Source organism: Schistocerca americana, chromosome X (genome assembly GCF_021461395.2).
Source record: "Schistocerca americana isolate TAMUIC-IGC-003095 chromosome X, iqSchAmer2.1, whole genome shotgun sequence".
Taxonomy (NCBI): domain Eukaryota; kingdom Metazoa; phylum Arthropoda; class Insecta; order Orthoptera; family Acrididae; genus Schistocerca; species Schistocerca americana.
In genome coordinates, this window is record NC_060130.1 from 306,457,934 (window position 1) to 306,473,858 (window position 15,925).

At 39.6% G+C, this 15,925-nt stretch overlaps 1 protein-coding gene across 1 annotated transcript in view; it reads right to left on the reverse strand.

The window, feature by feature from the left end:
* Nucleotides 1-1,097: 1,097 nt before the first annotated feature.
* LOC124555979 (inactive phospholipase C-like protein 1) overlaps nucleotides 1,098-15,925 on the reverse strand; it is a 651,563-nt gene continuing 636,735 nt past the window's right edge. The window contains exons 18-19 of the mRNA XM_047130024.1: nucleotides 5,677-5,991; nucleotides 1,098-1,574 (exon numbers count right to left, since the gene is read on the reverse strand). Coding sequence (XP_046985980.1) covers nucleotides 1,263-1,574; nucleotides 5,677-5,991 — 627 coding nt within the window. The 3' untranslated portion in view covers nucleotides 1,098-1,262. The remainder of the gene's footprint in view (nucleotides 1,575-5,676; nucleotides 5,992-15,925) is intronic.

Below are 15,925 nucleotides of genomic sequence, written 5' to 3' on the forward strand. Positions count from 1 at the left end.
CTTTGGAGTGGAGAAAAAAACTGAAATTTCTGACAATGCATACGTCTACAGTGACTGAACATTCCTGTAAACATCTGAAAATCTATTATTTCATTCAGGTTATTAGTCTGTTACTGGATCAAAAATCTATAAATAATTGACTTGGTCGTACCATGATTCAGATTTCCCTGAAATGTTGAAAGAAATGTTCCTTTTTATTTTCAACTCAATTTTGTACGTACTAAAAATTCACATTTTCTGTTTATCAAAAGCAGAGACTTATGCAATGTTTATTGCCTTTCCCAATAACACCTCACTGCTTTAACTTTCTAACAATAAGTAGATTGTTTTTAACCTTTTTAAATTTCTTAGTTGCAGCTCACATTGTCAGACTTTTAGTCACAGTAAAATTAAACATGTTATTGTTATTTATTCTGAACATAAATAATTTATAATCTATCTTAAGCAAATGTCAACTTTTGCACAATTCTTTTGTGTACTGGTGATTAACTGATATGAGAAGGTTGTGGTACAATAAGTGAGAAATAGCTAGCTTACTCCTAGTTTCATAAATGTCTGCAGTATGCAATTGCTGTTCTTTTAGAAGCAGTAGATAATATTCCACAAGGCAATAGCTATGCAAGGTGTAATGTATGTGCACAGAAGTGTTTTTATGCCATTACAAATAATTTTAATATGCAGCTGATGAAACAATGTACACTGTATTTATTAATGTACCTGTAACTTTCAAGTTCTTAAAATAGTTTGGCACCATATAAAAATAAAAAACAAAAATAAATTTATAATTTCAACATCAGCATGAATCGCACATGTACACAAGGCATTTCACTTATGGCCTTATATATTGCATTCATATTAAATGAGTTCTGTCTCTCATACAATAACAAAAGCATGCAAGAAGCGCAGCTCAGTTTACTGTGCCTTAATAATATTTTACATGTTTTTAATAATATAGTAATCCTTACATACACACATTATCCTAGAAATTCTTGAATGAACACCAAACACTGTGGAAAAATTAGTGTAATTCATTACACACACACACACACACACACACACACACACACACACACACACAGACACACACACAGACACACACACACACACACACACACACACACACACACACACACACAGACACAGACACAGACACAGACACAGACCTGTGACAGGAGAAAAACACACAATTGTTTATCTCCTTCCTTTGGCAACGATTTCATTACTTTGAATTAATAGACCGCCTATACAGAGGTAACACATCTCTACATCCATGTCCCTGTAGCACTGTTCGTTGTTACGTTGTTACCAAAGTATGCCTCTTCACAGTCCACACTTTCATGTTGATTGTTATTAGTTGGTCTCTTCAAAATACTCTTTAGTTTTATTTCACCAGATGAAGATCCTGATGAGCTAGGTTGTGCAGTAGATGCGATACTGGAATCTGAATGTAGCTTTGAGGACTGTTTTTCCACAGATAAATTCTTGTTTATTTTCACTTTGGAAACATTAGTTGAAGTATGCAGTTGCTTTTTCCCAATGTTTAATCTCTCCATGACAGCTGCAGCATCAGAAATCTGCAAGGAAAATATTGGATATTAATTTTGTTGCCTGTCATAAGCTACATATAATGTAGGAAACAATTAATCACTTGAATAAGATTAAGAAAAACTGTCTTGGTTTCAGGGGGAACAATACTTTTATTGAGGCATTTCTCCCTTCAGGGGCATCATTAGAAAAAGCAGTGATGGCATAGAACCACACTTACAAGTTTTGAAACCCTATAACACAATCTGTACACTAAGCAATGATCCGTTCCAATCAAAGTTACAAGTTTTTATGTGTTCGTTTTTAGTGAGACTCAACATAGCTTCAAATGACTATATTGCGAAGGTTTCACTAATTAATTCTTTGATAATAATACAAGATAAGCCTGGTACCATACTATACATTACAATCATTACCTTCACCTTCATTCAACAGATACACACAACTATCACACATATCATGAGGAAAGTCTGATTGAAATGAGTTATTGCTTAGTGTACAGACTGTGCTGCATGGTTTCAGAACCTGTAAGTGTGGTCCTCTGCCAGCACTGCTTTTTCAACTGACCCTGGTGTGTTTAAGGTACACACAATGGTCTCCAGAGATGTGGTAAACACAAATTTTGCAATATATTAAAATTTTCTAACCATACCTGAGAAGGCCAAACACATCAATAAAATTATTATTTCCCCTTCAACCAAGACTGTTCTTCTTTCAAAATACTACCCACAATTGCTATACCAGATGTCATAAACTGGGAAGAACTTTCCTACACAAGTACTGCAATCTGAGTGATATCATGGCTAACGTGGGTGAAAGAAAGAGATGTTCAGAAAGAGAATAACAGTCAGGGACAGGGTTAGGAAAGATGATGTGAAACATGCAAGTGCATGCAAAAAAACTCGAGGAACACATCTGGAAGCCACAAGGGGAAATGTATTGACAAGTACAAGGCTGAGATAAAGGATCACAATTGAGAGAAAGATGTAAAGGAAGAAAAATATGAATAAGCCAGAGTTTAATAGGAAAGTAACAGTGGAGAGAGAGACTGGCCTGGAGACAGGAGGGAGGAAACAGGTGGAAATGGGAGAAGATTAGAGGCAGATGGAGGACATTGAAGTTACAGGCCTGAGGGATCTGTTACACAGAGGATTTCTATCTGCAGAATAAAGAAAAGCTGACTTTAGGTGAAGAGGTTTGTAAAGCAGCCTTTTAAGTTAACTACATTTTATTGAGCAGAATGTTTTGTAACCAGGTGGTCCAGTTGGTGCTCATGATTTAGTGGTGCTTATTCATCAAAGTTTTTTTTGTGTTCTTACTTTGTTGCAAGGAGGCTAATACATCATGCAGATGCTTTACAGGTGGGCCTGCCTCTGAGGGGGAGTGGGTAAAAAAAATGCAACAGGAGGCCATAGGCAGATTCTTGGGACCCTCAGGTTAGGGTTAGAGGATTGAGAGCAAAAGGATCACAGGGATGGACAAGAAGAATATGTTGGTAGAGTGCCTGGTGGCACACTGTTTAGGAAGTGATGGAAGGATAAACTACGCTCATTCAAATGGTTCATTTGCCTTTACAGGAAACCCTTTCTATCAAGACAAATTGATAATGTTCAAATGACATGTGATTACAAAAATGTAGTGAACTAATAACTGTTTATTCACAAGAAGATATATCCCATTTGATAGCCCCAATTTCATACTTTCCATTAACCAGTTTATTTAATCTAAAAAGCCATTAACTCAAAAACTATTCATAACTGAAGTTTTAAACCAACCAACAGTACTTTTTTTTATTTGAAATTTTAAGATCTGATGCTATACTTTTATTGCCCTAATTATGCTGAACCAGATAATAAATTTGATTACCTGAGCAAAGTGCTCATTAAGAAATTAAGAAAATTGGGGAGTTGTGAAATTTACATGAAACTATTAAACCACTACATTGTATCATCCAAACAGTACATAAATCTTTATTATTTTTACAGCTGTCTAATATACAGTAAAACAAAACTCTTACTTGATTCAAGAGAATGACACCACTACTAAATTTGATCATTATATCATTATAAAGCAAAATGTAATTACTGGTTTTGTTACTTATCCTTATGCTTATCTATGGACATACCTCCGTCAGACAATAAATTGACAGTGTGTGCCTAAGCCATCACCTGGTTCATATCTCTGTCTCAAAGTCTCCAAGTAGCACTCAATATGAAACCATCATGTAGCAACTTGTGTTATATTTTTTGTCAGCTTATTCTGAGTTTATGCCTAAGAATCACTCTGTCAACAGATCTGTATCAAAATCTGCATATCAATGGAAAATTTTGCAGTTAAATTTCATTATCATGTAAATTTCTGAGTGTAAAAACAGCCTGGCTGCAGAAGTCAATGTAGCTTTTTGTGTTGATATACTAGTGATGACCCAGTGACTGACTCCAAGAAATGTTTGTAATTATCTGACTCCTTTCTCCTAGTTATTGGTAAAGACTTTTCAGAGGTTATGGGAAGATAAGAGAGGACTTCAATATGGGACTGTGTTTTGAACAAACTGCCACTGTCTAGAACTTATTATGCGCACTTACTAAAGTGGTTCGTTGGCGTTATTTTCTTTGAGAAAACTGAACTGATCAGATGAGAATTATTAATGATTTTCTTGTTGATCAACTGTTAGTAATCCGTAAAGAATAAGAGTTAGCTGGTCATCACCAAAGTGAGTCTTAATATAAATAACAAACCTATATGAGTAGTGTTGCATCAGTTACTGAACTTTGAGACCATAAAATAAAACGGTTCCAGAGTACAAGACTTCAATTCATCATGTGCCACTGAAGACTTGCTGTGAGACTACCAGGTTAATACCATATTATGCTGTTCTTGTAGACCTATCATACAGCAGCCTTCCTCAGTTGATGGTGGAACTACTGATTTTTCAATGATAATACAATTTTTAATGTCCTCCATATGCTGTCAAGTTGTTTATACAAGATAAACTTTATTGCATTGTGTAACACATTACATTACTAGCCTGTGGCTATTTTGAAATGTAGTTATGTCAGTGATATGTGTTTCATATTCAAAAACTGTTTAATGTTATGTAGGAACAGAGACTTGTTCTCACACACACATGTCTGAAATCTGCATATGTAGTCTTGCACATCATGTACTGCATGCAGGAACACAATTTGTAACATGTCATTGCGTAACTAAATTGCTGTTAACAAATAGCTTCTAATTCCTTGCATAATGTATTTATGTCTTTGTAAGCTAAAGGGCTTATTGTGCTGCTAAATACATTAAGTAAGGACTTAGAAGCCACTTGTTAACAGCAATTTAGTCATATGATGTGTTTCAAAATATGCCCCCATATGCAGTATTTGATGTACAAGACTATAGACATCCAGATTTTCAACATGTGTGAGTGGGAACACATCTCTGTTCCCATGTAGAACTAAGTGGTTTTTAAATATAGCACACACATCACTGACACAACTGCCCTTGAAAATGGCCACAGCATAAAACTGGCTAGTAATATAACACATTACATGATGCAATAAAGGTCATGTTGTACATAGAATTTAACAGCCTATGGTACACATTTAAAATGATTTTATCATTCAGAAATCATGTAGAGACTGTTGAGTTAGAAATGAAGAGACTAATGGAACTAGTAATTACTCTTCATATTTTAATGGTTTTATCCTTAAGAATCCGTGAACAGAATATTTTGCTAGAATTATCTGAAGCCAATTTATCAATTTCATACACACACTTCAAACAACATTTTGGTTTTTATGAGAGTCACTGACATTTGCACGAACTACACACACACACACACACACACACACACACACACACACACACACACACACACACACACAATTTTCCAGAATACTGCTGAACAGATGTGTAACAGCTCTAAGAGCAATACCTGGTATTTAATTAAGACAGTTAATGTGTTAGTAACATCACATTTATGAGGGGAAATAAGTAACAGTCACTGATAATTGAAATATATTATCATAACACCATATAAATTTCAGACAGTTAATCTAAGCTGAAACAGTTTTTCCACAGATTTCACAGTTGATTGCACAGATGTTAAGAACAATAAATTACAGCTGGAATTACCTGTGTTAAAAAGAGTTGGGAGTCTTCTTTACATGTCTTTAGTAGGTCAATTTGCCCCTTCAGTCTCCGCACATTCACAACAAAATATTCCACAAAAGTATTTAGTCTCTTTCCTGTGGCACCAACCGACACTGCTAACTGTGGGAAATCCTCATAATCTACTTGAATGACATCCAATTTCCTCTCAAGTTCAGCTACCAGGTTATCACTATGCTCTAAAATGTACTGTGAACTTTTAAGTGCTTTCTCCAAAATTACCAGACTTCGGTCAACAAATTCTGGTATGTCCGACCCTTGAACTCTCACCATTTGTAGCTGCAGAAACAAAGAACAATTTTTTAAGTTTCTGGCGTATTTAGCATACCATGTTCTATAATAGTTTCAAATAATAACAATAACAATAATTTATTCTGCATCAACCCCAAAATGATACAATTTCAAGATACAGTGCAAATCATTCTTCCAAATTGGTCAGTAATGACTGTTTATAGAGCTTACTTTCATAAATATGCAAATATAGTATAGTTGCAGGTTTCAGTGCCATTCATATCTCTTTAACATACAAGAAGTACTTAGCAATTTATGAGTTTTTAATATTTTGAATTTTCTGTAGGTTAGAAAAAAACTCGCTTTGAAACTATTTCTCCAAAAAAACAACAATGATATTACAATAGCTTTTAGGATACATGCAAGCTTCTAATTGCTTTAAGTTGAGGAACTAGGCTACTCTAGTGAATAAAGTGGGTCTGAATCACCACTTTTAAAGTTCGTCTTTTAATTTCATTGTAACAACATAGCACGAATTTTGGAGACAATGAGTAGTGCCCACCCACAGTCAAGACCATATCTTCACAAAAAAGTCAACTGAAACAGCAAATGAAAAAGTGTTGCATTAATTTTGAAATGAAAAATGAAATCAACACACACACACAAACACACAGACAGAGAGAGAGAGAGAGAGAGAGAGAGAGAGAGAGAGAGAGAGAGAGAGAGAGAGAGAGAGAGATCATTATTCCTTTAATGAAATACTCCCCTACTCTGTCAGCTGATTTGAGCCACTTTTAATGTCCAGTACTATTTCCATCTGTATCCAAATGTGTGAGATACCTTCATGGATTCTGAGGTTAATTCTCAGGAAACAGAGCACTTCCTTACAAGAACATACACACATATGTTGTTTATGTGACATTCAAATAGTGACTCAGGTTTTTGCTAGGAAATAGTCACAAACTGTGACTGTTTGATGGTAATAAGCTCATTTATTATTTTTCAAAGTCACATTTTGTGACTTTTTCACAGCAGTAAGCTTAGTTTTTATCCCAGTGTTCTCTAGCAAACGTGTGTGTGTGTTACGTTTTGTCTACAATAACTGAATACAAAAACACACAATTTACTGCTAAATTAACCTTCAACTCTTATATATACTGATAGCTCATATGTCTTCGGGCAGATGCTCTTGATGTTTGGGCATTATGTGCATATTCTTGATAGACATTGTAACAGTCAGTTACAGATGATACAAAAAATTGATGTTAAAATTGGCAAGTAATTTGTTTCCAAATAGTTCATGAAGCTTTTTCACAGTTGCTGATTTAAATTGTAGCTCATACTTACAATGCTGTTATTTAACTTCTGATTCCTTTGTTGTCAATGTTTTCTCATAACAGCTTTGCTGCAGAGAGAATAAAATGGGTCTTATCTGTGTAGGATCTCATTCCTGCACTCTAATCAAATAAAAAAAGGTGGGCACTATATTGAAAATAACTTTTCACAATGCATTGAAAAATACTGAGTACTACATCTACATTTATACTCTGCAAGCCACCCAACGGTGTGTGGCGGAGGGCACTTTATGCGCCACTGTCATTACCTCCCTTTCCTGTTCCAGTTGCGTATGGTTCGCGGGAAGAACGACTGTCTGAAAGCCTCCGTGCACGCTCTAATCTCTCTAATTTTACATTTGTGATCTCCTCGGGAGGTATAAGTAGGGGGAAGCAATATATTCGATACCTCATCCAGAAACGCACCCTCTCGAAACCTGGCGAGCAAGCTACACCGCGATGCAGAGCGCCTCTGTTGCAGAGTCTGCCACTTGAGTTTGTTAAACATCTCCGTAACCCTATCGCGGTTACCAAATAACCCTGTGACGAAACGCGCCGCTCTTCTTTGGATCTTCTCTATCGCCTCCGTCAACCCGATCTAGTGCGGATCCCACACTGACGAGCAATACTCAAGTATAGGTCGAACGAGTGTTTTGTAAGCCACCTCCTTTGTTCATGGACTACATTTTCTAAGGACTCTCCCAATGAATCTCAACCCAGTACCCGCCTTACCAACAATTAATTTTATATGATCATTTCACTTCAAATCGTTCTGCACGCATACTCCCAGATATTTTACAGAAGTAACTGCTACCAGTGTTTGTTCCGCTATCATATAATCATACAATAAAGGATCCTTCTTTCTATGTAATCGCAATACATTACATTTGTCATAGTTAGGGGTCAGTTGCCACTCCCTGCACCAAGTGCCTCTCCGCTGCAGATCTTCCTGCATTTCGCTACAATTTTCTAATGCTGCAACTTCTCTGTATACTATAGCATTATCCGCGAAAAGCCGCATGGAACTTCCAACACTATCTACTAGGTCATTTATATATATTGTGAAAAGCAATGGTCCCATAACACTCCCCTGTGGCACGCCAGAGGTTAATTTAATGTCTGTAGATGTCTCTCCATTGATAACAACATGCTGTGTTCTGTTTGCTAAAAACTCTTCAATCCAGCCACACAGCTGGTCTGATATTCCGTAGGCTCTTACTTTGTTTATCAGGCGACAGTGCGGAACTGTATCGAACGCCTTCCAGAAGTCAAGAAAAATAGCATCTACCTGGGAGCCTGTATCTAATATTTTCTGGGTCTCATGAACAAGTAATGCGAGTTGGGTCTCACACGATCGCTGTTTCTGGAATCCATGTTGATTCCTACATAGTAGATTCTGGGTTTCCAAAAACGACATTATACTCGAGCAAAAAACATGTTCTAAAATTCTACAACAGATCGACGTCAGAGATATAGGTCTATAGTTTTGCGCATCTGCTCGACGACCCTTCTTGAAGACTGGGACTACCTGTGCTCTTTTCCAATCATTTGGAACCTTCCGTTCCTCTAGAGACTTGCGGTACATGGCTGTTAGAAGGGGGGCAAGTTCTTTTGCATACTCTGTGTAGAATCGAATTGGTATCCCATCAGGTCCAGTGGACTTTCCTCTGTTGAGTGATTACAGTTGCTTTTCTATTCCTTGGCCACTTATTTCGATGTCAGCCATTTTTTCGTTTGTGCGAGGATTTAGAGAAGGAACTGCAGTGCGGTCTTTCTCTGTGAAACAGCTTTGGAAAAAGGTGTTTAGCATTTCAGCTTTACGCGTGTCATCCTCTGTTTCAATGCCATCATCATCCCGGAGTGTCTGGACATGCTGTTTCAAGCCACTTACTGATTTAACGTAAGACCAGAACTTCCTAGGATTTTCTGTCAAGTCGGTACATAGAATTTTACTTTCGAATTCACTGAACGCTTCACGCATAGCCCTCCTTACGCTAACTTTGACATCGTTTAGCTTCTGTTTGTCTGAGAGGTTTTGGCTGCGTTTAAACTTGGAGTGAAGCTCTCTTTGCTTTCGCAGTATTTTCCTAACTTTGTTGTTGTACCACGGTGGGTTTTTCCCGTCCCTCACAGTTTTACTCGACACGTACCTGTCTAAAACGCATTTTACGATTGCCTTGAACTTTTTCCATAAACACTCAACATTGTCAGTGTTGGAACAGAAATTTTCGTTTTGACCTGTTAGGTAGTCTGAAATCTGCCTTCTATTACTCTTGCTAAACAGATAAACCTTCCTCCCTTTTATTTATATTCCTATTAACTTCCATATTCAGGGATGCTGGAACGGCCTTATGATCACTGATTCCCTGTTCTGCACATACAGAGTCGAAACGTTCGGGTCTGTTTGTTATCAGTAGGTCCAAGATGTTATCTCCATGAGTCGGTTCTCTGTTTAATTGCTCGAGGTAATTTTCGGATAGTGCATTCAGTATAATGTCACTCGATGCTCTGTCCCTACCACCCATCCTAAACATCTGAGTTTCCCAGTCTATATCTGGTAAATTGAAATCTCCACCTAAGACTATAACATGCTGAGGAAATTTATGTGAAATGTATTCCAGATTTTCCCTCAGCTGTTCTGTCACTAATGCTGCTGAGTCGGGAGGTCGGTAAAAGGAGCCAATTATTAACCTAGCTCAGTTGTTGAGTATTACCTCCACCCACAATAATTCACAGGAACTATCCACCTCTACTTCACTACAGGATAAACTACTACTAACAGCGACAAACACGCCACCACCGGTTGCATGCAATCTATCCTTTCTAAACACCGTCTGTACCTTTGTAAAAATTTCGGCAGAATTTATCTCTGGCTTCAGCCAGCTTTCTGTACCTATAACGATTTCAGCTTCAGTGCTTTCTATCAGCGCTTGAAGTTCCGGTACTTTACCAACGCAGCTTCAACAGTTTACAATTACAATACCGATTGCTGCTTGGTCCCCGCATGTCCTGACTTTGCCCCACACCCGTTGAGGCTGTTGCCCTTTCTGTACTTGCTCAAGGCCATCTAACCTAAAAAACCCCCAGCCCATGCCACACAACCCCTGCTACCCGTGTAGCCGCTTGTTGCGTGTAGTGGACTCCTGACCTATCCAGCGGAACCCGAAACCCCACCACCCCATGGCGCAAGTCGAGGAATCTGCAGCCCACACGGTTGCAGAACCGTCTCAGCCTCTGATTCAGACCCTCCACTCGGCTCTGTACCAAAGGTCCACAGTCAGTCCTGTCGACGATGCTGCAGATGGTGAGCTCTGCTTTCATCCCACTAGCGAGACTGGCAGTCTTCACCAAATCAGATAGCCGCCGGAAGCCAGAGAGGATTTCCTCCAATCCATAGTGACACACATCATTGGTGCTGACATGAGCGACCACCTGCAGATGGGTGCACCCTGTACCCTTCATGGCATCCGGAAGGACCCTTTCCACATCTGGAATGACTCCCCCTGGTATGCACACGGAGTGCACATTGGTTTTCTTCCCCTCTCTTGCTGCCATATCCCTAAGGGGCCCCATTACGCGCCTGACGTTGGAGCTCCCAACTACCAGTAAGCCCACCATCTGCAACCGCCCGGATCTTGCAGACTGAGGGGGCAACCTCTGGAACAGGACAAGCAGCCATGTCAGGCCGAAGATCAGTATCAGCCTGAGACAGAGCCTGAAACCGGTTCGTCAGACAAACTGGAGAGGCCTTCCGTTCAGCCCTCCGGAATGTCTTTCGCCCCCTGCCACACCTTGAGACGACCTCCCACTCTACTACAGGTGAGGGATCAGCCTCACTGCGGGCAGTATCCCGGGCAACCAGAGTCGTAGTCCGATCGGGGGATGTGTGGGATGAGCTGGCCGTCCCCGACAAACCCCCATCCGGACCCCCACAGTGATGCCCATTGACAACTGCCTCAAGCTGTGTGACCGAAGCCAACACTGCCTGAAGCTGGGAGCGAAGGGATGCCAACTCAGCCTGCATCCGAACACAGCAGTTGCAGTCCCTATCCATGCTAAAAACTGTTGTGCAAAGAACGTCTGAACTAATCTACAGAGAGCGCAAACAAATCGACACAAAATTTAAACGGTTATTAAAATACAAGATTGCCCAGTAAATGCAGTAATGCTGCTACTTGCGCACTGCTGACACACTGCTCGGCGGCAGAAGGAGACTACGCGATTTTACACTATTCAGGTACTAAAACGCGATGCTACAACTCTCAAATACTATAATACGCCCGAAATTTATGAATTAGACAATGAAAGTACCAAAAACACGCAAAGAAATTAAGAATTAAACTATGTAACAAATGAGTGAGCTAGGAGTATATGACTTGCTGCTGCAGCTGCTTATCCAACGGCGGCAGGGAGCACTGACTGACTGACCTATGACAAAATACACTGACTTTTAACTTACAAATGCTGACAGCTTTGAATCACAAGCATTTCATTTTTGTATGACATTATTAACATGATTTAGGAAACAGACTTATCATTTAAATTTATGATTCTGTAGGAGTCCAGATATGCTGTTTTGCTTTTCAAAATGTATTGGCATGTTTCATGTAAACAAAATTGCAATAGAAGTACATTTATAGTGAAAATTTGATGATATGTCCCAAACAGACCCACGTCCCAGTAAAATTAAGAATGGAAAAGTTAACAGTAACTGGAAAACATTTGAGCTCTCTGCCGCAATTGGATAAGCAGCAACCAGCAGCAAGTCGTACTCTTAGCTCACTTATTTGTGTCATAGTTCAATTCTTAATTTCTTTGCAAGTTTTTGGGTACTTCCATAGTTTAAGGCTCAAATTTCGGGTGTATTATAGTATTTGAGAGATGTAGCATCGCATTTTAGTACCTGTATACTGTAAATTTGCATAGTCGTCAGTCATCTGTTTGTTTTGAACAACATGTGAGATAAAAGAGAGGGGGAAAAAATTGTTAGGGATGGATAGGGACTATGCCTGTTGTGTACGGCTTCAGGGGAAATTGGTCACCATCCGTAAACAGCTGGAAGCTGTGTTGGCCATCGTCGACAGGCTCCAGGCTGTTGCCCTGGGCCATGGTGACAACGGGACACCTGAGGCGAGTGCTTTGGCGCCTCTGGAACCTGTAGCATGAGCTGGGATCTCTGATGCCACTGTGCCCTCGAATTTGGACGTCCCTGCCAGTTGACATTTTCCTGACAGTGATTGGCGAACCATGGCAGGGTCACAAATCCCTCGGCAGAAGGCAAAAGTTGGTGCTGGCCACAAGGCAATACCCATATGCCTCCATAACAGGTTTGAGGTACTGCCCACTGCTGAAAGTACTTCTGAGCCAGCAAGGGTGGCCTCAACTGTTGTGCAGTGGCCGGTCTTCCTGAGAGGCCGCGACAAGCGCAGAGGGTGGGATTGATTGTTATTGGTAGCTCCAATGTTAGGCAGCTGATGGAGCCCCTTAGGGATGTGGCAGCTAAAGACGGGAAGAAAGCCAATGTGCACTCCTTGTGCATATCGGAGGGAGTCATCCAAGATGTGGAAAGGGTCCTTCCGGATGCCATGAAGCGTACAGATTGCAGCCAACTGCAGGTGGTGGCTCATGTCGGCACTAATGACATGTGTCGCTATGGATCGGAAGAGATTCCTCTGGTTTCTGGCAGCTATCTGAGTTGGTGAAGACTGCCAGTCTTGCTAGCACGACGAAGGCAGATTTCACCATCTGCAGCATCGTCGACAGGACCGATTGCGGACCTTTGGTACAGAGCTGAGTGGAGGGTCTGAATCAGAGGCTCAGGCAGTTCTGTGACTGTGTAGGCTGCAGATTCCTTGACTTACTCCATAGGGTGGTGGGGTTTTGGGTTACGCTAAATAGATCAGGTGTCCACTACACACAGGAGGCAGCTACACAGTAGCAGGAGCTGTGTGGTGTGGACTGGACGTTTTTCTTAGGTTAGACAGTCTTGGGAAAGATCAAAAAGGGCTCCAGTCTCAAAGGGTACAGGGAAAATAAACAACGCGAATTGACCAAGCCACAGTCGGTATTGTAGTTATGAATTGTCGTAGCTGTGTTGGGAAAGTACCAGAGCTTCAAGCACTGATAGAAAGCACTGAAGCTGAAATTGTTATAGGAACAGAAAGCTGGCTAAAGATGGAGATAAATTCTGCTTAAATTTTTACAGAGGCACAAACCGTTTTCAGAAAGGATAGATTAAATAAAGTAGGTGGTGGTGTGTTTGTGGCTGTTAGTAGTAGTTTATCTTGTAGTGAAATAGTTAGTTCCTACAAATTACTATGGGTAGATGTTATACTTAACAGCCGTACCAAAATAATAATTGGCTAATAGCTGAACAGTTCAAAGAAAACTTGAATCTCATTACAAATAAGTACCCCACTCATACAGTTATAATTGGTGGAGACTTCAATCTACCCTCAATTTGTTGGCGAAAATACATGTTCAAAGCCGGTGATAGACAGAAAACATCTTCCAAAATTGTACTAAATGCTTTCTCTGAGAATTACTTTGAGCAATTATTTCATGAGCCCACACAAATTGTAAATGGTTGTGAAAACACACTTGACCTCTTAGCCACAAATAATCCTGATCTAATAGAGAGTGTCATGACGGATACAGGGATTAGTGGACACAAGGTCATTGTAGCGAGGCTCAAAACCATATCAACCAAATCCACTAAAAATAAATGCAGATTAAAATTGGCTTGATGCCTTCCTAAGAGTGTGTTGCCATTCCTTCCGAGCTAATTATGTAAGTGTAGACCAAATATGGCTCAAATTCAAAGATATAGTATCGACAGCAATAGATTAATTCATACTGCAAAAGTTAATAAGAGACGGGACTGATCCACCATGGTACACAAAACACGTCAGAACACTGTTGCAGAAACAACAAAAAAAGCATGCCAAATTCAGAAGAACGCAAAATCCCCAAGACTGGCTAAGCTTCACAGAAGCTCGAAATTTGGTGTGGACATCAATGCAAGATGCTTTTAATAGTTTCCACGATGAAACATTGTCTCAAAATATGACAGAAAATCCAAAGACATTCTGGTTATATGCAAAGTAAACCAGTGGCAAAAACACTCAATACCATCACTGTGCGATAGTGATGGAAATGTTACTGATGAAGGTGCCACTAAAGTGGTGTTACTAAATACAGTTTTCCATAATTCCTTCACGAAAGAAGATGAAGTAAATATTCCAGAATTCAAAACCAGAACAGCTGTTAGCATGAGTGACATAAAAGTAGATATCTTAGGTGTTGCGAAACAACTCAAATCACTTAAGAAAGGCAAGTCTTCTGGTCCAGATGGTATACCAACCAGGTTCCTTTCAGAGTATGCAGACACAATAGCGCCTTTCTTAGCAGTCATATACAACCGCTCACTTGACAAAAGGTCTGCTCCTAAAGACTGGAAAGTAGCACAGGTCACACCAATATTCAAGAAAGGAAATAGGAGTAACCCATTGAATTACAGAACCATGTCACTGACCTCAATTTGCAGTAGGATTTTGGAGCATGTACTGTACTCAGACATTATGAATCACCTTGAGAAAATGACTTTTTGATACATAACCAACAGGGATTCAGAAAATATCATTCTTGTGCAACACAGCTAGCTCTTTATTCCCCTGAAGTAATGAGTGCTGTCGACAAGGGATTTCAGATCGATTCCATATTCCTAAATTTCCAGAAGGCTTTTGATACCATTCCTCATAAGTGACTATTAATCAAATTGTGTATATATGGAGTATTATCTCCGTTGTGTGACTGGATTTGTGATTTCCTCTCAGAGAGAGATCACAGTTCGTAGTGATAGATGGTAAATCATTGAGTAAAACAGAAGTGATATATGGTGTTCCACAAGGTAGTGTCATAAGCCCTCTGCTGTTCCTGGTTTACATAAATGATGTAGGTGATAATCTGAGCAGCCCCCTTAGATTGTTTGCAAATGATGCTGTAATTTACCGGCTAGTAAAATCATCAGATGATCAATTCCAATTACAAAATGATCTAGAAAGAATTTCTGTATGGTGCGAAAAGTGGCAACTGGCACTAAACAAAGAAAAGTGTGAGGTCATCCACATGGGTGCTAAAAGAAATCTGATAAACTTTGGGTGTAGGATAAATCACACAACTCTAAGGGCTGTCAATTCGACTAAATACCTAGAAATTACAATTATGAGCAACTTAAATTGGAAAGACCACATAGATAATATTGTGGGGAAGGCAAAACAAAGACTGTGCTTTGTTGGCAGAACACTTAGAAGGTGTAACAAACCCACTAAAGAGACAGCCTACATTACACTTGTCCATCCACTGCTGGAATATTGCTGCACAGTGTGAGATCCTTACCAGGTAGGATTGACGGAGGACATCGAAAAGGTGCAAAGAAGGGCAGCTCGTTTCATGTTATCGTACAATAGGGGTGAGAGTGTCACTGATATGTTATGTGAGTTGGGGTGGCAGTCACTGAAACAAAGGCGGTTTTCTTTGCTGTGAGATCTATTTATGAAGTTTCAATCACCAACTTTCTCTTCCAAATGCAAAAATATTTTGTTGCCACCCACCTACATAGGGAGAAATGATCATCATAATAAAATAAG